General features: G+C 37.1%; 2 protein-coding genes and 1 non-coding gene across 3 annotated transcripts; all 3 read left to right on the top strand.

The window, feature by feature from the left end:
• The first annotated feature begins 390 nt into the window (after window positions 1-390).
• Window positions 391-1,022, top strand: LOC141672908 (flowering-promoting factor 1-like). The gene has a single exon (XM_074479607.1). It carries the CDS (start codon window positions 459-461, stop codon window positions 774-776), a length of 318 nt encoding a protein of 105 aa, XP_074335708.1. The 5' UTR covers window positions 391-458; the 3' UTR covers window positions 777-1,022.
• Window positions 1,023-8,296: 7,274 nt separating this feature from the next.
• LOC141672953 (flowering-promoting factor 1-like) lies at window positions 8,297-8,905 on the top strand. Its single transcript, XM_074479648.1, has one exon. The coding sequence runs from the start codon at window positions 8,344-8,346 to the stop codon at window positions 8,659-8,661; it is 318 nt and encodes a 105-aa protein (XP_074335749.1). The 5' UTR covers window positions 8,297-8,343; the 3' UTR covers window positions 8,662-8,905.
• Window positions 8,906-20,804: 11,899 nt separating this feature from the next.
• Window positions 20,805-20,911, top strand: LOC141675537 (small nucleolar RNA R71). Its single transcript, XR_012556185.1, has one exon. It is a non-coding gene; the product is annotated as a small nucleolar RNA R71 (small nucleolar RNA).
• The last annotated feature ends 489 nt before the right edge of the window (window positions 20,912-21,400 follow it).

The raw sequence follows: 21,400 nt of genomic DNA on the forward strand, positions 1-21,400 counted from the left end.
CTTACTTTTTTACATTAAATTACATTTTTTCTTAATCTCCTGTCAATTTCATTCATATAGAAATCAAATGGCATGGAGAGAGTATATATTTTTATAATTTAGGATAAAAAAAATATTTGACAAATAGAAATTAGATTCCAGCCATTAAGGAAGGCCCACAAGATTCTTACCTAAAAGATTCCATATGATTGGATGATATGTAAATCAACAAAAGCCTAGTTAATTAATAGCATCAATTGTGCCCTAAATCTTTCACACATGTAGGTCCGACAATATCTATATTCTCCTCCAGAGCCAAACATGCTTATCATTTGATACCCAATTATATCCATCCCCGGCCCTATATATAGCTCCTCCTCCTGCCTTTCCTCTTCATCAACAACAAAATACACTAAGCCTTCTGCTTATACATTTACATCAACCACAAAGAATCCTATTTTGTTTATTCCAATTTCGAAATGTCTGGAGTTTGGGTATTCAAGAATGGAATCATGCGTCTCAATGAAGGCGTAACACTAGATCAACAATCGAGTCGAAAGAAGGTACTGGTGCACTTACCAACTGGACAGGTGGTCTCATCCTACAGCTCACTGCGAAAAATGCTGATGGAGCTTGGATGGGAAATATACTACGGTGATATCGAACTCTTGCAGTTCCATAAAACCTCATCGATTGATCTCATTTCGCTTCCTAAAGACTTTTACAAGTTCAACTCCGTCTACATGTATGACATTGTCGTCAAGAATCCTAATATCTTCCTCGTCAGAGACTGCTAACCTCTAGGTTATAGCAATCATTTTAACTACAATCTACTTTACGCTTTCTTGTTGTCTGGCTGTGTGGAATGTATGATTTCTGTTTGATTGGGTACTCAAATAATGTTATGGCGATACTGTTTTGTTTGGACTGTACCAAATTTGTGTGGATCGTTAAAGACATTAGTGCAAGTACATCTTTGTACTAGTACTGTAGCTGCATGTGTAGATTGTCTTTGTTTATCGTTTGTACCAGCTATATATATTACATGATACTGATCAACCGATTTAATCCGAGTCAATACATATAAACTGAGTCAACCGATTTAATCCGGCTGATGTGAGGTGTAGATGGCAACAACGGTCAGCCGTTGTTGTAACCATTTGTCCGCTAATATTTTTTGTGGATAGACTTAACACTTAAATTTTTTGTGAATCGAGCGGGGAGATCACATCGTCTACCCGTTAATTTATACCGTCTAGGGTTTTTCCTATCTACGAAAAGTTAGAGCGGACATATGATTACTAGCTTCCAATAAAAAAAGCTTTTAAATTAAATTTGCATTACTTTTTAGAAAATATCCATTCCTCTGGTTAGAAATGCATTGAAAAGGATACTTTGAGGAAAATGAGCAAAATGAATATTGTGCATGGCCACCACAAATGGGTGATGATACACATATAAACGGCCCACGAATGGATGATGAATTGATGATGATATGTTGAGTAAAGGCCCACAAAATGTCCCGAATAAAATACAGTCACTTTAAAAGCAGGTGAAGCCCAATGGGTCTTCACGTGGACAAGATACTGCATGTCCATAAAACTAAGGCAATCACTCAAAACCTCAGAATGTGAAGCCAGCAAGCAGATAATACCACAATTTAGTACTCCCTCCGTCCCCCTCAATTCTTTACATTGAAGGACGGGGACTCGGCACGCATAAAAGTGTATCGGAGAGGCAGCAGTTGTGGCAAAAAATGAAATTAACATCAGACTAATTCAAAACAGGATAACAAAATTTAACTGTGGCATGAAAGTGGACAGCCCACAAACAAGTCAATGTCTTCTTACATTGTCCTTTTATTCTAAACAAAAACAGAAAATCACAAGTTAAAAAACAGAGTGTGCAATTTGAAAATCAGAAACCTGGCCATCTGTAATTTAGGTTGCTTGTTGCAGTAGTGTATTTTCATGAATATTGCGTTTAATCAATCATATTCATGACCTTGTAGGTAGTTCCCTCTTTTTACATTATTAGATTTACCTGTTAGATAGTCCTAAGCGCCTCTCTGTAGAAAATATTGCGTTTACAAAATTGTTTGCTAAGAGTTTACTCATGCTCATATTAAGTACTTACCTATTGCTTTTGTTTCTGCATCCAGATATTAAACGATTAATGAATTGATGCTATGATCTACCAGAACTCTATATATGCTTTCTTTATGCTAAACAACAGAGTAATTTAAAGACTGGTCATTACTGTATGCATTTTATTCTCTTTTAATAAACCACATAAACTGGTTATAACTAGCAAAAGAACACAGAAGCTGGTTATCAGTAAACAGTTCAGTAAACAAAACCTTTGAATTCCATAGTTGATATCCGTACAAACCCGAAAAACAAGTAGGAAAAAGAAGAGTAATTATGGTGCCCAATTATTTAGATGTACCAAAGTGGTGGAGAGAAATTATGAATAGATATCCCTGAAAAATGAGGCTGCATTTCGCCCGTCTGCACATTGAAAATTCCCATATCATGACCTCCTCCTGTAGCCCAAAACCACTTCCACAACTCGTCGGTAAAGTATATGCTATTTGGTTTGTTTGTTCCTAGTATTAATTTGTTTGTAGCCTGGGGCAAATCAAGATAGTATATCTTTTGTGTTTCTAGACTGAACAAACTGCGAGTACTGAATCATGCAAATTAAAAATAGATAAATACCTTTTGTTTAAACCAAGTTTTAAATCGACTTTTGACAATACGATCTAAATCTTGAGGTGTTGTTTTCGGGCGTTGTCGCATAACACGATCTTGATACTTCCTAAAATATAAACAGAAATTAACAAAAATCATGCATGTGTCATTAACAAAAATTATTACGCATATTTTTTAAAGTAAGATTTTGGTACCTTAGATAAGGTTGAACTTCAGGAGAGTTTAAAATAACATATTCTTGCGCTAACTCTCGTTCATCATCACTCATGTATCGAGTTCCTTCCTTTCCAAGAGATTGAATTGGATATTTGAACTGGATATTTGAATTGGATATTTGAACTCATGTATCGAGTTCATTGCATAATAACTTTCGGGTAATGTATGTTTTTTTGGTAACACATCTGTAAGAAGTTTAAGCAAACTATCAAAAGCTTTATTACTACAATGCGAGTTATTTTTGAATTCCAATAATTTGGTGGTAAAGCTTAATCTTGTGTACTTTGTATTGTCGGGATAAATAGGTGCTCCATTTTCAACAATAACCTCGTACAATTTTTTAGCACTATCATTTGGAGCTTCTTCTACATTCATAGTTCCCATATCCGTAGTTTCATAAAATTGATAATTTTCACCGGCTAAATCATGTAACATCGCATTCAAATCTACCGATTTTTCTACTCTCGAAGGTTCCCGAACACAATTACGATGATGTGATGTTCGACTACGTTTTCTTCCTATTTTTTCACCGTGCGACGTCCACACGGTATAACCCTCAAACATCCCTTTAGCGAGCAAATGAAATTTAACATCATCAATCTTTACACGGACACTTCATTGTACCATCTTCCATTTCATTTTCGCTAGCAAATTTTAAAAAAATTTCTACACCAATTCTATATTCCGGGGTCAATGAAATTTTATCGCTTTGCAATTAATTACCAATCCAACTTCGATCAATGATTTCCATCTACAATAATATTTTTTAAAAAAAAAAACATATTTAACAAATAATTTATCATTAATCTCATAATTATTCATGTATTTCATAAAACACACACACACACTATAATTACAATAAATGAAACTAAATTACAAATTATCTACTACCAAACTTCAATTCTCACAACAAATATTATATAAAAAAATAAAAATATTAAATACATACACCAACATAAACACACACACACACATTAATTACAAAATATGGAAAGAACTTACAATTTTCTAAAACTCCTCCACTTCAATCCTCAATCACTTATGTCTTTTTAATTTTTTGCCCAAAATGAAGAAATGAGGGATATAACAAAAAAATTAAAAAAAATAGGTTAAAACCGATCGTCAGCGGTCGGTTTTAGGTAGAAGAATAAAACGACACTGTTTTCTCTATAACGAGTACTTTTTTTTGTACTTTAAATTAATTTTTTATTATTCTACAAAACCGACCACCATATATGGTCGGTTTTAACCTGCAGAATTTGTGGATATAACCGACCACATGCAGGTGGTCGGTTTTAAAAGTGACACATCAGCAAAACGGTGTCGTTTTTTTTCAATAAAACCGACCACCAGTGGATGGTCGGTTTTATGTGTGCCACGTCATCGATACGGTGTCGTTTAGTTGGCATACAACCGACCACTAACTTCGGTCGGTTTTAAGGTGACCAAATCGACGTCGGTCGGTTATGTCCGATCGGTTTTACCCTGTTTTCTTGTAGTGACTATCCTCTTGATCATATGTCCGAATCTCACGGGAGGAGAATTTATGATTATGCCTCTTGAGCTAGAGTTTGCCGCTTAAATGCGGTTTACGTTTTTTCACGTAATTTTCAAGCTGTTGCGTGAATCTCTAGGGTTTACCCGGCCCGCATTCGAAATATAGCGTATGCGGGTTATCTACTATATATATATATATATATATATATATATATATATTTATTTGTTGTTATTGTCAGTCGTATCGAAATGAATCGTACGATTTAGAGAGAGTGTTAATGAGTATAATATCATTTTCGGGACTTATATTTGTTAGAATCCACTTTAAATTATGAATAGAATTAGTGGAAAGCTTTATACGCTCCTATTAATTATCAATTATCAATTTCTATTATTGATTTCGCAGATATTTTCAAAGTTACTAAACCGACGAAATTCGTATAAAGCATAATATGAACTATGGATTTTGAAATTTATTATATATGGAGTATTGCCGGGTACCTCATTAACATTTTTCAATTTTTTATAAAATATTGAGACTTAATGGATGGTTGATTCGTATAAAGCAAAAAATTTCACTATGGAACATGTGAGATGTGGGCACAAGCTTCTTCTCTCTCTTGAGTGTATTCGTAAAATTTGGTTAAATTTTTTGGGGAGTATATTGGCCAAGATTCCCCTTATTAATGATGTCCCGCAAGATTCTTACCTAAAGATCCCATATGATTGGATGATAATGTAACTCAGCAAAAATAGTAACAGCATCAATTGTGCCTAAAATTTTTGACGCATATCGGTCCCACTATATCTATATTCTTCACTAAAAACATCCGCGATCACTTTCTTATTTTTTAGACCCCATCCACATTCCATCTAAGAAAAAGTGGAATTAGAAAATAAACCGGCCAAATCGTTGCAGTCATGCGACTCATTTCACAATTCTCGATATTTTCATTATACTAAACTTAAGTTGTGTAGATTTTGATAACATAAAATTTTAACGTTGTTTTGTCAAATTTTAACAATTAAGTAAATAAAATATTAAAATGGGACGGGACTTCCAAATTTGGACTGCCCACTTTGTTTGAGTTTGCTCCAACAGTTAAAAGTCTCTTTTTTTCATTTAAAAACCATTTCACGCGATCCGTTGTATGAATGGGATCCACGCTGTGGATGCTCTGAAGCCTAACACTCAGCTGACTATAAGCTTGTGTTAATAGTGAATGAACTGTATATTTTAGTGATAACTTCAATTTGGGGGTTCGAATTTGAAATTCTTCTGTGGCTCCTCGAATCAAATTGGACTAGGTATGAGTATGAATACATGAAAATTAAGAATTCATATGAAATCGACGTAAAAACATAAATTCTCTTTTTTTTTGTTTAGTAACCCAGAACAGAATAAGAATTTAAAATCCAATTGTTTTAGCTAGTTTATCTATGTTAACACTTATTCAACGCTATTGGAATTATTCATGAAAAAAATGCAAGTTCGGCTCGCTTCATGTTGATTCAGCTCGAGCTAGTTTAATCTGATATTAAAACAAGTATTTTATTTAGTTTATTAAACTCAGTCTTCTTTTATATCAACCCTAGAAAAGGAAAAAAGTGAATGTAATAATTTTCTTCGAAATCATTTGATTTTTAGTTATAATTTGTGCAAGATGTAAATAATGGGATTAGTTGGATTAGTTGGGTACAAAATATATGAATTGATAGTAAATAACTCGATTCAATTTGACTCAAATTTTATTCGCATTCGGCTCAATTTAAAAAATTTGTGATTAAAATAGTGTTCAGCTATCACTTTTCGTTCAACTAAAATATTGTTCTTGACTGGGTTCATTTAAAAGGCCAATATAAACCGGATTCAGGACAAAATTCGACTCGAATTTATTATATTACGGTAGTATGCTCAAAAGACCGTAACCAATTTACCAAATCTGTATACAACGAATCTATATATAAGACTGGCCAAAAATAGAAAACATAGGGTTAATAAGCAGGACCAGCAGGACCAACAACTGGTATATATGTTGAAAAGGTTGTATATATGGTGAAAAGGCGTCGATGAATATGCTTCATTTTCTTTTTAAATTATTCACTCCACGTGAAGCTCCATCTGCCTGTTTGCTTCCTATCTATGAATGGTCCATGCCTCCATGGACTCCATTCTCCAATTGGGAAAATTGGTATTTAGTTATATATAGAGTATGTCACGTGACCTGTAAAAATTGTTAAAATTGATTAGAGAGGTGATAACTATTTCTTGATTACAGGTTCGAATTCTATGGGAGGAAAATTTATGATTATGCCTCCAGAGTCGGATCATGTCGTTTAAATGCGGTTTGTCTTGGTTAAAAAAAAAATGTCACATGAATGTTATAATATGGGTGTATTTAATTTGTAAAAAAAGATTTATAGATATTTTCTTAAATATACATGTTTCTCATATATACTTTAATTGCAGGATTATTTATTTTTGATAATGATGAGATAATTTTAATTAAAATATTCTTTCAAGTAAAATAAAGAGAAATGTTAAAATTTCAAAATTCGTTCTCGAATAATGAGTTATCAGCGTATTATTGGATATTCATTCATAAATGAAATGGGGCCATAGTGTGCTAATATGTATTCTCAAATTAAAAGATGACATATATAATTTTGGAAAAAAATTTGAAAAATATTTTGGGCATGTTATATTGTTCTAAAATAATATATTCAAATTTTGAATAGTTGAGGACTCTAATAATTATGTTATTGAATATCAAATTCTGTACATCACCGTGAGTAACGGAAGGGTTGTACAAATGGTCCCAGAGGTCACCCACTCACCCTTAAATTCCAATTATAAATTTTCGAATAAATAAAACATGAGCAGAAACTGAAGTATATATTACCTCAAAGGAGGTGCACGTGAGCAACATGTGATATGTGTGCACAACATTTTTCGTTCTATCTGTAAGTTCCTATAATTTAAAGTTCCAAATTAGTTTTTAAAAAAATTATAAAATGTCATATATCAAATTTTTATTTACTAAATAAAAATTGACATTTACATTTATATCAAAAACACTTATAAAATCATTTCATATCATTTCATACCGTCACAAGCCATCATTCTATACTGTCACAAGTCATGACACGTCATTTTATAACAATTTTTTGTACTATTTTTTAAGCTTCTAAGAGCAAGTCCAACAGCTCCCTTATATAACAGCTCCCTTATATGAGCTCTTAAATTCAATATAAGGATTTTGACAAAAAATAGCGTGCTTTCTTAAATCACTAAGACATGGCCTTCCTTCTTTATCTTTAAGGAACTTCTGGTGCTCCCTTATAACACTTTTAGCAATAAAAAATTCATCTCTCTTTCTTTTTTTACTTTTTTCTCTCTCTTTCTTCCACGTATATTTTCAAATTTATTAATATAATATTAATAAGGAATAAAGATAAGGATCATTGTTGGAGTTCAATTTCAAAATCATGTCTTAAATCACTAAGAGCTAATATTTTATAATATTTATAAGGAACCCATTAGAACACTATTGGACTTGCTCTGACGTTTCTCTATGGATAAAATTTTTGTAAGAAAATATTTGACAAATAACAATAAGATTCCCGCCATTAATAAAGACCCACAAGATTTTTACCTAAAAGATCCCATATGTAATTGGATGATATGTAACTTTGCAAGCCAGAAAAGCCCTACTCAATTAATTAATGGCATCAATTTGTGCCCTAAATCTTTCACACATTAAGGTCCCACAATATCTATATTCTCCACCAAAGCCAAACATGCTTATCATTTGATACCCAATAATATCCATCCCCAGCACTATATATAGCTTCTCCTTCTGCCTTTCCTCTTCACCAACAACCAAAAACACTAAGCCTTCTTTCTGCCTGTACATTTTTTTCTTTAAATTTCGAAATGTCTGGAGTTTGGGTATTCAAGAATGGGATCATGCGCCTCAATGAAGGCTCAACATTGGATCAACAATCGAGTCGAAGGAAGGTACTGGTGCACTTACCAACTGGACAGGTGGTCTCATCCTACAGCTCACTGCGAAAAATGCTGATAGAGCTTGGATGGGATATATACTACGGCGATATCGAGCTCTTGCAGTTTCATAAAACCTCATCGATTGATCTCATTTCGCTTCCTAAGGATTTTCACAAGTTCAACTCCGTCTACATGTATGATATTGTCGTCAAGAATCCTAACGTCTTCCTCGTCAGAGACTACTAACCATTTTAACTACAACCTACTTTACGCTTTTTTGTTGTCTGGCTGTGTGTAATGTATGATTTCTGTTTGATTGGATACTCAAATAATGGTGATACTGTTTTGTTTGGACTGTACCAAAATTTGCATGCGTGGATCGTCAAAGACATTAGTGCAAGTACATCTTTGTACTAGTACTGTAGCTGCAAGTGTAGATTGTCTTTGTTTATCGTTTGATCAACCGATTTAATCCGAGTCAATACATATAAACTGAGTCAACCGATTTAATCCGGCTGATGTGAGGTGTAGATGGCAACAACGGTCAGCCGTTGTTCTAACCATTTGTCCGCTAATATTTTTTGTGGATAGACTTAACACTTAAATTTTTTGTGAATCGAGCAGGGAGATCGCATCGTCTACCCGTTAATTTATACCGTCTAGGGTTTTTCCTATCTACAAAAAGTTAGAGCGGACATATGATTAGCAATAATAGCCCGACAGAACTAGCTTCCAATAAAATAAGCTTTTAAATTAAATTTGCATTACATTTTAGAAAAATACATAGTGAGAAAATATCCATTCCTCTGGTTGGAAATGCATTGAAAAGGATACTTTGAGGAAAATGAGCAAAATGAATATTGTGCATGGCCACCACAAATGGGTGATGATACACATATAAACGGCCCACGAATGGATGATGAATTGATGATGATATGTTGAGTAAAGGCCCACAAAATGTCCCGAATAAAATACAGTCACTTTAAAAGCAGGTGAAGCCCAATGGGTCTTCACGTGGACAAGATACTACATGTCCATAAAACTAAGGCAATCACTCAAAACCTCAGAATGTGAAGCCAGCAAGCAGATAATACCACTATTTAGTACTCCCAACGTGCCCCTCAATTCTTTATATTGGGGGTCAGGGGCTCGACATACACGCTCTTATTATTAAATGTAGTATTTAACAAAAGTGTATCGGAGAGGCAGCAGTTGTGGCAAAAAATGAAATTAACATCAGACTAATTCAAAACAGGATATCAAAATTTAACTGTGGCATGAAAGTGGACAGCCCACAAACAAGTCAATGTCTTCTTACATTGTCCTTTTATTCTAAACAAAAACAGAAAATCATAAGTTGAAAATGTACTTGTACATATGTCTTCACATTGCAGGGTTTATACTTATGTACATATGTACTTGTGCAATTTGAAAATGTACTTGTACATGAGCTGCATTAGAGGTTTTATACTTGTATTCAACCTTGTACATGAGCTGCAATAGATTAATTTCTAAATCTCCGCCTAGCGTTAACAACCATCCTTTGTTTGTTCCTAGTATTACTTTGTTTGCAGCCTGGGGCAAATCAAGATAGTATATCTTTTTTGTTTTTAGACTGAACAAACCACGAGTACTAGGAATATTCTTAATTATAAGATCAGGGTCTGGTAGTGTTTGATCATCTCCTCCAACCTTACATGCACTTATGTCTAATCCAGTGTCTTCAGCAAGGAGCAACCAGGGATATTTGTGTGGCAGGAATGACGTCAGCTGGTTATTCAGTTCAGAAGCTGCAGAATTCCATGATTTGCATACAGCTGAAAATCTTGTAATTTCGTCCACGTACTTGAATTTCTGAGCTATAACATTCAGGAGTTCTGTCCAATTTCGAATTGAAAACTTTAACATGCATGCAAACATAATAATTACATGCATAATATCTTTTTGTAATTTATAAAGGATTTGTAATTTAGCAATCACTTTTTGTAGTCAAAATCACAATTTTATTATGAACTGACTTTTAATCAATATCAAATTTTACATAACTTGTTATTTTGAAAGTTAAATTTATAAAAGGATTTGTAATTTAGCATAATAATGTTTTTCATCATCACCTTCATATTGACTCAGTCTTTCATGCTAATGAATTAAAAGATGCACATTCTTGTTTCTTCATTATCAATGTCTCAGTTTGTTTTTAACCAAAAATTTCACTTGTTAATTTGTTAAAAAGTGAAAGATGATGAGTAAACTGGCTCAAGGTTACAACTTAGTTGCGGAATCCCAGGAAAAGAACACATGAATTTTTCACTAATTTATTTAAGATTTTAATAAATACTATATACCACCATTTGAATATTAACATTTAAATGTTAAAAATATGAACTAAATCACGTACGTATCATTGATCCATACGTGTTGTAAGCAAAAATATATTAGGAGTTATGTAAATAATTTAATCAGTAAATTCATAACTAATACCTCAGTATAATAGTTAAAATATGGTTAAGACTTATTAGCATTTTGAGCATTAAAGTATATGCATTTGCACATATAACTCTTGAATCAAGTACCTTTAATCCCTAATATATGTATTTTCATACTATTTAATTCTTTTCATTGTAACAACAAAAAATCGGAGGAGCAAAAGAAACATTTAACCCTCCGAGTTATATATTAAAAATATATTATATACTTGGATAACCCCCTAAATACGTATTTAATAGTATTTTTCTCTTATTAATATTATAAATATAATATTAAAATATACTCAAACTAGGCTATTTTAAAAGAATTTTTCAGAAATCAATTATAATATATAACCGGGCATGGTGGTTTCTTCTTCATTTTTGTATGAGACAACATACTGATCCATTAAGTTGTATGGGCTAGGTGTCAAAAGAAAAGGGAGTTAATACCTTGTTCGGCACAGCGTATAGTCACAATATTACGAGAGACGTGATGTATACTAACTAGGGCCCCAAATTTTTACTGTTGTCTTTTATCTTCTATTATACCGATGACAAATATAAATCGTCTTATATGTATGTCTTTTCTTTCAAATAAAAATAATTATTTTTTTATTAATCAGACTATTCCTCTTTAATATAGAGGTGTATGAGAATATTGAATTGACTTTCAGTTAATCATTATTTTATTTAAACACTATTCACTTCCCAAAATAAAGTCGTGTATGAATCTTCTTATTCTCTCTCTCCCCACAAACTAGTAAAGACAGTTGAAATACTTAACCACTTAAAAAAATTGTCATTTGTGAGGGACTCATTTTTAGAATTAGCACATGCACAGGGCCTCATAAAAGTCTCAGATGCTCTACATACTTGGTTTAAACTCAACTAAAGGTATAGTATGATTACGTATCTGAACGGGACCACTCAGACGCCCTTGTTAGGGCGAAATCACGCACTAATATTCACGCAAGTATACGCGTTCGCAAGTAATATAGAATACTTTCTAGTTCGTTCCCTCAGAGACTCAGACTAATTTATTGTCTAATTTAACTCACTCACCAATGTATGACTACTTCTCAATGTTAAGATAATAACACTTAAAATTGTTGATTAAATATTAACTATAATTAACTACTTAATTAACCACTTAACTAACACTTCAAATTATCAAATATAAAACACTCATGAGATCACAACTTCATTATTACTTCCTTCTATAGCCATTGTTATTACCTTTAGCATGTGACAGTGATGATATTAATCGAATAACACGAAACTGATAAAAGCCAACTTTCATTGTACTAATACCATTCTACCAACATCCACAATTAAGATAGAAGTTGAATAGTCATCAATTATGTTGAGTTCCTATATGTCTACAGAAATTGACAACACAACGATTTAAGCACAAGTTATCCCTTTTTGATTACATAGGGCAAATAAAACTGTTAGAGTTACCCACTAATCATGCACAACGTACATGAACCTATGCTAGCATGGCAAGTTCTAAATCTCGAGATCCATTGTCGCTTCTCAAGAGATTAACACCCTATCTTATATGTTCGCGACGCACATAAGACGAATACGCACAATCAATACTAGATATCATGCAATCATCACATACTAAAGTATTAAACAATTAACTAAAGAATTCCATAATAAATCCGTTGCAACCCCATGATCACGATTAGCCCATAATAGAACTTATCGCCATCATGGGTTCATATGAAATCATGATAAACAAACACAAGAAAATAATAACTAAACTGATTATATTAAAACAGAGTACGTCACAAGAGTAAATAAGTCAAAGCAAGAAAACTAGCATCCAACGTTACAACGAAACAAGAATCACAAGAGTATATGCTTCCTCTTCGTTGCTGTGTGCTAAATCGGTCTTCTTCCTTATCTCCTTCGCTTCTTGCGCCAAACACAATCTAAAACATAATCTCCTCTTTTTTTTCTCTATGAAAACGTCTCAAATCTACCTATATAATAGTCCCATAAAACTCAGATTACATAGAAGTGGAAGCCAAACAGAAGTAGAAGTCTAAAATAATATATCTTTTTTTTCCCCCGACCCTGCGCGGCCGCTCAGCATTTCTGCGCGGGCGCGCAAGGCTGCTGCGCGGCCGCTCAGCATTGCTGCGCGGGCGCGCAGGCCTCTACTGGAAAAAATCCAGGTTTGCTCCGTTTCTTCGCCGTAATCTGCCCGTTCTTTTCCTCTCGCAATGGTGAACACATGTCAAGGCTTATTCTTGATGATTCCTCCTCCGAAATGCAACTAATACCCTGAAATGCATAAACACTAGAAAAACGCATCAAATACACAAAATACTTGATTTCAAGACACCAATTTAAGCCATTTTAAGACGTTCTAAGTGGTATAAAATGCCACTATCACACCCCCAAACTTAAATCGATGCTTGTCCTCAAGCGTCACAGACTCAAAAACAAATAAAAATATGCATGAATGCAATCTATATGAAAATGCAACGATCCCCCTTACTACAATTAACCAACCAAATTGTCACGTCTCAACGAATGCAGTTAGACACTAAAGATCAATAAACTCATGCAAACGGACATACAGCCAGAAACGTGGTGTGTGCAAATGCTTAACAGATATGCTTCGGAACTAGACCAATTACTATGACTAGACTATCCTCAAGGCAATCCTACGATTATACAAAGAATAAAAATTCTAGGCACAAAGTGATATACAACACTACAAGAACTCTGGAGCTTACTACGGAATCGTGCTTTTTATTTACAACTCAAATGCTTATTTGACCGTGCAATGAGTGGGGTCCACAAAAGACTTATACAATGGTATCCATGTAACGAGCGTTAGGTTAGCGGATCCCAGACTCTAAAAGCCTTAGGTCACTAGGCACAAAGTCCCCTAAGAACTTAATAACTCGAATACCAAAGAGCCCACTCTTGATCAATTATGCAAATTTTTTTTTTTTTTTTCTCTGAGCAAGTGTGTTTCGCTCCATCTTGCTCAACCCTAGACTACTCGCATAACATGCGAGCCGGCTACTAGCCATTTGACGCCTAGCCACAACTAGAACAAATTCCATTCTTACTCCATTTTTTTTTCTTTTTCATGCCTTTACCACTAAGAACCTATTATCAAATTCTAAGCATAATAAATAGATTATCCTCGAAAATAATCAGATCATAACAACAATCTAGCCCTTAAGCATTCTCTAAGACTTAGTGAAAATACAAGTGCTTCTAGCATGCATATCAACCTACACAACTTAATATCACTTTAATGCTATCACTACACTCGCATCAATAACACAATTCAGTCGATAAATCATTGCAAAAGGGATCATGGTATATGCATGAACTATATGATATGACAAACAAATAAAGCTATATATAAAAAAAAACTATATGGTAAAAATTATGCAACTATATGAACTAACTATCATGAATATGCAACTATATGACACACACAAAATATTCCTTAACTACCACCCCCAAACTTAAAATCTTCACTGTCCCCAGTGAAGGTAGTAGAAAGGAACACAGGGTATACCTACTCGGAGTCATCATCATCACCCTCAGTGGGTGGAGTATCAGGCGGCGGGTATGCAGAGTCCTCACCAAAAACTGGCCACTGGATATCAGCTCCAAGGCCTCGAAAAGCAGTCCCTAACGCAAGAGTGAGCTCCTGAGCAAACCTGCTCTGCGTCTCATACATGGCATCCATCCACCGTGAAAGCCTCCTATACTGGGCATCACCCATCCCAGCACCCTCCTGAGCTCTCGAAGAACCAGCCTCACCACGCCCTGGCCTGGCCATAGTAGCACCTCGTGCTGGACGCCCTCCTGGAAGACGATAACCCAGCCCATGCTCCTCAGGCTCACCACCGGTCCACTCCTGCATCCCATTCAGAGTGCCAGAATCTATCGGAGCTGCTGGCAACTGCAACTGCTCATGAGCCGGCCAGTTCACTCCTACTGCTCGGCATAGCTTTGTAACCGTGGATGCATAAGGGATGTTCATATGCTTTACTCCCCTCAAAAACTTCAGAATTCCTTGGTAGATAAACTCACCAAGGTCCACATAGTATTCCTCATTCAGAATTCCCCACAACAGCTGTGCTCTCTCAACTGTGACCTCGTGTGCATGTGAAGAAGGCAAAATATTAGCACATATAAATGCATTCCATGCACGGGCATACCTGTTCATGGCGATCGCCGGAAAGTGACGATACTCATTATTGGCTGGACTGCGGTTCCAAACTGTGCCCGGTCGACAGAGAGTCGCACAAATCAAATCCAAGTCAAAGTCCTCAGCAGTCTTTTCATTTCAGTTCTCCTCCTCGGGCTTCCTCTCTCGATGTCCAATCACACGGCGAATCGCCGCAGGATGATAATCAACCGTCAGCCCACGAACTACAGAAAACCCATTCTTTTCAGCCTTCGCGTTCGCGTAGAACTCGCGAACAACACTCATCGGTACTGCTTCGGGTGACTCACAAAAAGCTATCCACCCCTTCTCTGCAATCATGGGCAACAACTCACCATCCCTCCCTGATGGTAAAAACCCCCTCTCCTTCAGAATCGGCTTCCCCAACAGCCTAGTGTACTCCTCCTCCGCAGCTCTGTCAGTTAACCGAGGCCTTGCAGCAGTACCCCTTGATGAATCAGCAGTAGGAACTGTGCTGCTGCTGTCAATAGTGCGTGCTCTCTTGGGTGCCATTGATTTGTGAATAAAAGTGTGTAAGAACTGATTTTTGATGTTTATGAGAGGGTTTAAGTGTAGGAAGTTTGTGGGAGATATGTAGGATAGGTGTATGTATATATAGGGTGTGGAGTAGGTTAAATTAGATTAGGAGTGGGGTTGAGGGATAAAATCATGGGGTAATGGGAAAAGAATTCGTGGGTTTATGGGTTGTGATGGGTTTTTGTGTTTTTGTTTTTTTTTTTTCTGAACTGTAAAAAAAAAAATTCTGGAACTCGACCCCTGCGCGGCCGCTCAGCATTTCTGCGCGGGCGCGCAGAGGGTCTCTGGAAATTTTTTTTTTTCAGCCCCTGTTTTCTGATTTTTTTGTGTTTTTGGATAGGTTATTAACTTCTAAGGGTTCCTGTAACAACAATTCATGGGTTGCCTCCCACGCAGCGCTTCTTTTTCGTCATTAGCTTGACGTTCCGTATCTTTCTCAAGTAGTCAACAAAATGGCACTAAGCACCTCTCGGTTTGCCATGTCCCCATAGTAGTGCTTCAACCGCTGACCGTTAACCTTGAATGCTTGGTCCGAATCATTCTCAAAAATTTCCACCGCTCCATGTGGAAACACAGTTTTGACAATAAAAGGTCCAGACCACCTTGATTTCAACTTCCCAGGAAAAAGTCGGAGCCGAGAGTTGAATAACAGAACTTGTTGCCCTGGCACAAATAAGTTAGGATGTAGCTTCCTATCGTGCCACCTCTTCACCTTTTCCTTATACATTTTGTTATTCTCATACACTTGAAGTCGAAATTCATCAAGTTCATTAAGCTGAAGCATTCTTTTCTTACCAGCTGCATCTAAATTCAGGTTCAATTTCTTCAATGCCCAGTAGGCCTTATGCTCAAGCTCCGCCGGTAGATGACATCCCTTACCGTACACCAACTGAAACGATGACATCCCAAGTGGAGTTTTGTATGCTGTTCTGTAAGCCCAAACAGCTTCATCGAGCTTTAAAGACCAATCCTTCCTTGACGGACAAATAACCTTCTCTAGAATGCGCTTTATCTCTCTATTAGACACTTCCGCTTGACCATTTATTTGCGGATGATAGGCAGTAGCTACTCGATGATTCACATTATAACGCTGCATCATAGAAGTGAACTTACGGTTGCAAAAATACGATCCTTCATCACTTATGATTACCCGAGGTGTTCCAAACCTTGTGAAAATTTGCTTATGAAGAAAATTTAGCACTGCCTTTGCATCATTTGTCGGTAAAGCTTTAACTTCGACCCATTTTGAGACATAATCGACTGCCAGCAAGATGTACTGATTATTGCAAGACGAGATAAAAGGCCCCATGAAATCGATTCCCCATACATCAAAGACCTCGACTTCAAGCATCACATTTAATGGCATCTCATCCTTCCTTGACAAATTTCCCACTCTTTGGCAACGATCACACCTTAAAACAAACTGATGAGCATCCTTGAACAAGGTAGGCCAGAAAAAACCTGCTTGCAGAATACGAGCTGCCGTCTTCTCACCTCCATAGTGTCCACCATAAACCGTGGAATGGCAGCCTCGTAATATCCCCTCCGTCTCACAGAACGGGATACATCTCCTGATGATCTGGTCAGCTCCCTGTCTAAACAAATATGGTTCATCCCATATATACCACTTCACCTCATGCAGAAACTTCTTCTTTTGCGCGGATGTCAAATTAGGAGGCATTATATTGCTGACAAGATAGTTTACAATATCTGCAAACCATGGTTCTTCCTCCTGAATTGCAAACAACTGCTCATCCGGAAAAGATTCATTGATTAACGTCCTATCTTGTGAAGTAGAATCGGGATTCTCCAACCTAGAGAGATGGTCAGCTACTTGATTCTCAGTACCTTTTCTATCTTTGATCTCTAACTCAAATTCTTGAAGTAAAAGCACCCAACGAATGAGTCTCGGCTTCGAATCCTTCTTAGAAACCAGATAGCGAATAGCTGCATGATCAGTGAATATTGTCACTTTCGTACCAAGCAGATAAGATCGAAATTTCTCAAAGCCAAAGACTATAGCCAAAAGCTCCTTCTCAGTAGTGGTGTAGTTCAATTGGGCCCCATTTAAAGTCTTACTCGCATAGTAGACCACATGGAAGAGATTTTTCTTGCGCTGTCCCAGAACTGCACCTACCGCATAATCACTCGCATCACACATTATCTCAAACGGTTCTGTCCAATCTGGTGCTGTAATAACTGGTGTCGTGATTAAACTCTTCTTGAGAGTCTCGAATGCTGCCAAACATTCATCATCAAATTTGAAAGGCACCTCTTTCTCAAGCAAATTGCACAACGGCTTAGATATCTTTGAAAAGTCCTTGATGAATCGCCGATAAAAACCCGCATGACCGAGAAAACTACGGATTCCTTTCACCGAATTAGGTGGGGGAAGATTTTCAATGACTCCCACCTTGGCCTTGTCCACCTCCAGACCCTTGCTAGAGACCTTATGCCCAAGGATAATGCCTTCACGCACCATAAAATGACATTTCTCCCAATTAAGCACCAAATTAGTTTCCACGCATCTTTTGAGTACGGCGCGCAGATTATTCAAACATTCATCATATGAGTGTCCAAAGACGGAGAAGTCATCCATGAACACTTCGACGTTATTTCCAATCATGTCAGAGAATATAGCCATCATACATCTCTGAAAGGTGGCCGGGGCGCCACATAACCCAAACGAAACTCTACGAAAAGTAAATGTGCCAAATGGACAGGTGAAGGTAGTCTTTTCCTGATCCTCTGGTGCAATACAAATCTGATTATACCCGGAATAACCATCCAGAAGACAAAAATACTCATGTCCCGCCAATCTGTCAAGCATTTGATCAATAAATGGAAGAGGAAAGTGATCCTTTCTTGTGGCTTTGTTCAATTTCCTGTAATCCATGCATACTCTCCATCTTGTAACTGTTCGAGTAGGGATGAGCTCATTCTTTTCATTTGCTACCACAGTGATATCTCCTTTCTTAGGAACACATTGTACGGGGCTCACCCACGAGCTGTCAGAAATAGGATAAATGATGCCTGCATCTAGCCATTTCAGAATTTCTTTCTTCACCACCTCCTTCATGATGGGATTCAGTCTTCGTTGCTGTTCCACAGTTGGCTTACTACCTTCCTCTAGCAGAATTTTATGCATACAATATGAAGGACTTATCCCCTTGATGTCTGCTATGGTCCATCCTATAGCCGATTTGAATTCTCTCAAAATCCTTAAGAGCTTGTCTTCCTCACTACCTGAAAGGTTAGCTGAAATAATAACAGGTAATGTAGATGAATCACCTAAAAAAGCATACCTCAAGTGTTTAGGTAATGGTTTGAGCTCTAAGGTAGGTGCTTCCTCTATTGATGGTTTGAGCTTCCCTTCAGCGTTTTTGAGGTCAGAAGTACCAAGAGATTCAAATGGTATGTCCAGCTTTCGCTTCCAGGGAGAAGCGTTCAGATATTGTAATTGCTCGTTGCTATCTTCATCATCACTGTCAAATTCCCCCACTAAGGCCTTTTCCAATGCATCAGACATTAGCATGTGCTCGAGTTCCGAAGTAACTGCAGAATCAATCACATCCACTTTTAAGCACTCCTCATCTTCTGTAGGGAATTTCATTGCCTTGAATACGTTAAAAGTCACATCCTGATCTTGGACCTGCATAGTAAGTTCCCCTTTTTGCACATCTATCAAGGTACGGCCAGTAGCCAAGAAAGGCCTCCCAAAGATTATGGGAATCTTCTTATCTTCCTCAAAATCCAGAATAACAAAATCTGCAGGAAAGAAGAGCTTATCCACCTTGACGAGCACATCCTCAACTATGCCCCTTGGGTAAGTAATGAAACGGTCAGCCAATTGTAGCGACATGTATGTGGGTTTTGGATCAGGCAGATCCAGCTTTTTAAAGATCGACAAGGGCATCAGATTAATGCTTGCTCCCAAATCACAAAGGCACTTGTCAAAAGTTAGATTGCCAATGGTGCAAGGAATGGTGAACCTTCCTAGATCTTTCAGTTTTGGTGGTAACTTTTGCTGCAGAACAGCGCTGCATTCTTCCGTGAGAGCAACGGTTTCGAGGTCATCCAGTTTCACCTTCCTTGAAAGAATAGTCTTCATAAACTTCGCATAACTAGGCATTTGTTCCAGAGCCTCAGCGAAAGGTATATTGATGTGAAGTTTCTTGAACACCTCCAGAAACTTACCGAACTGTCTATCCAGCTTTTGTTGCTGCAATCTCTTAGGAAAAGGTGGTGGAGGATAGAGCTGTTTCTCCCCTGTATTAGCCTCAGGCAGAGTGTGTTCAACAATAGTCTTCCTTGGTTCCGCCGCTTTCTCCTTTTGCTTAAATTCTTCATCTCTAACTTCAGCTTCGACTTCTTTTGCCTTTTCAGCATCAGCTACTTTTCCAGACCTTAAGGTAATAGCCTTGACTTGCTCTTTAGCTTCCTTCCTTACTGGTACTTCCGTGTCACTGGGAAGAGTGCCAGGTTGACGATTGAGCACTGTATTGGCTAATTGACCGATTTGATTTTCCAAGGTCTTGATAAAAACCGCCTGACTCTTGCATAACAGCTTAAGTTCATCAAAATCAGCACTAGTAGGTGCAGCTGCACTTCCCTGTTGAGGATATGATTGCCTTGTAGCATACTGCTGTGGTTGCTGGAATCCAGGTGGGTTAAACTGTTTACTCACTCCTTGCTGATATGGTGGCTGAATAGCATTCTGATTATTCCCCCAGCTGAAATTTGGATGATTTCTATTATTAGGATGATAGGTCGCTGGCACAGGCTGCTGTTGTCGCTGATAATTATTCACATATTGAACAGATTCGTTGACAAGAGAACACTGATCCGTAGCATGAGAACCTGCACAAAGCTCACAAACCATAGTTATTTGATTAACTCCATACGTAGCCAGAGAATCAACCTTCATGGATAGCGCTTGGAGCTGAGCTGCAATAGCGGTGGCTGCATCAACTTCCAGAATACCTGCGACCTTGCCTGACATCATCCTTTGAGTTGGGTTTTGATGCTCATTTGCAGCCATCGTCTCGATAAGATTATACGCCTCAGTATAGCTTTTAGCCCATAAGGTGCCTCCAGCTGCTGCATCGAGCATGGGCCGAGATTGGGCCCCCAAACCATTATAAAAACCAGTGATTACCATCCAATCCGGCATTCCATGATGTGGACATTTTCTCAACATTTCCTTGTAGCGTTCCCAAGCCTCGCACATAGATTCTGTAGGTTGCTGCGCAAACTGAGTAAGAGCACTCCTCATAGCAGCAGTCTTTGCCATTGGATAAAACTTCACCAGAAACTTTTGCGCAAGATCTTGCCACGTAGTGATGGACCCAGCTGGTTCCGAATGTAACCAGTCTTTAGCCTTATCCCTCAGTGAGAATGGGAAAAGCCTCAACTTGATAGCCTCATCAGTCACGCCATTATACTTAAAAGTGCTGCAGATCTCGACAAAATTCCTTATGTGCATGTTGGGGTCTTCAGTTGCCGCTCCTCCAAAAGAAACAGAATTCTGCACCATCTGAATAGTGCCCGGCTTGATTTCAAAGGTGTTAGCTTGAATAGCCGGATGAAGGATGCTTGACTGAATGTCATCAATTTTAGGCCGAGAAAAATCCATAAGAGCTGGATCAGCTTAAACAATACGATCTCCCATGTTTACTGGTTCTTTCTGCTCAGTTCCTTAATCCGAATCCTCAAAATCTAACTTCTCCGGTGTATCAAGAACTTCATCTTTCTCCTCAGCTGTATC

The sequence above is a fragment of the Apium graveolens genome, chromosome 7, assembly GCF_009905375.1.
Source record: "Apium graveolens cultivar Ventura chromosome 7, ASM990537v1, whole genome shotgun sequence".
NCBI lineage: Eukaryota > Viridiplantae > Streptophyta > Magnoliopsida > Apiales > Apiaceae > Apium > Apium graveolens.

What these genes read in the sequence shown, in the direction of transcription:
- LOC141672908 (XM_074479607.1), top strand. Translation starts at nt 459, where the DNA reads ATGTCTGGAGTTTGGGTATTCAAGAATGGAATCATGCGTCTCAATGAA.
- LOC141672953 (XM_074479648.1), top strand. Translation starts at nt 8,344, where the DNA reads ATGTCTGGAGTTTGGGTATTCAAGAATGGGATCATGCGCCTCAATGAA.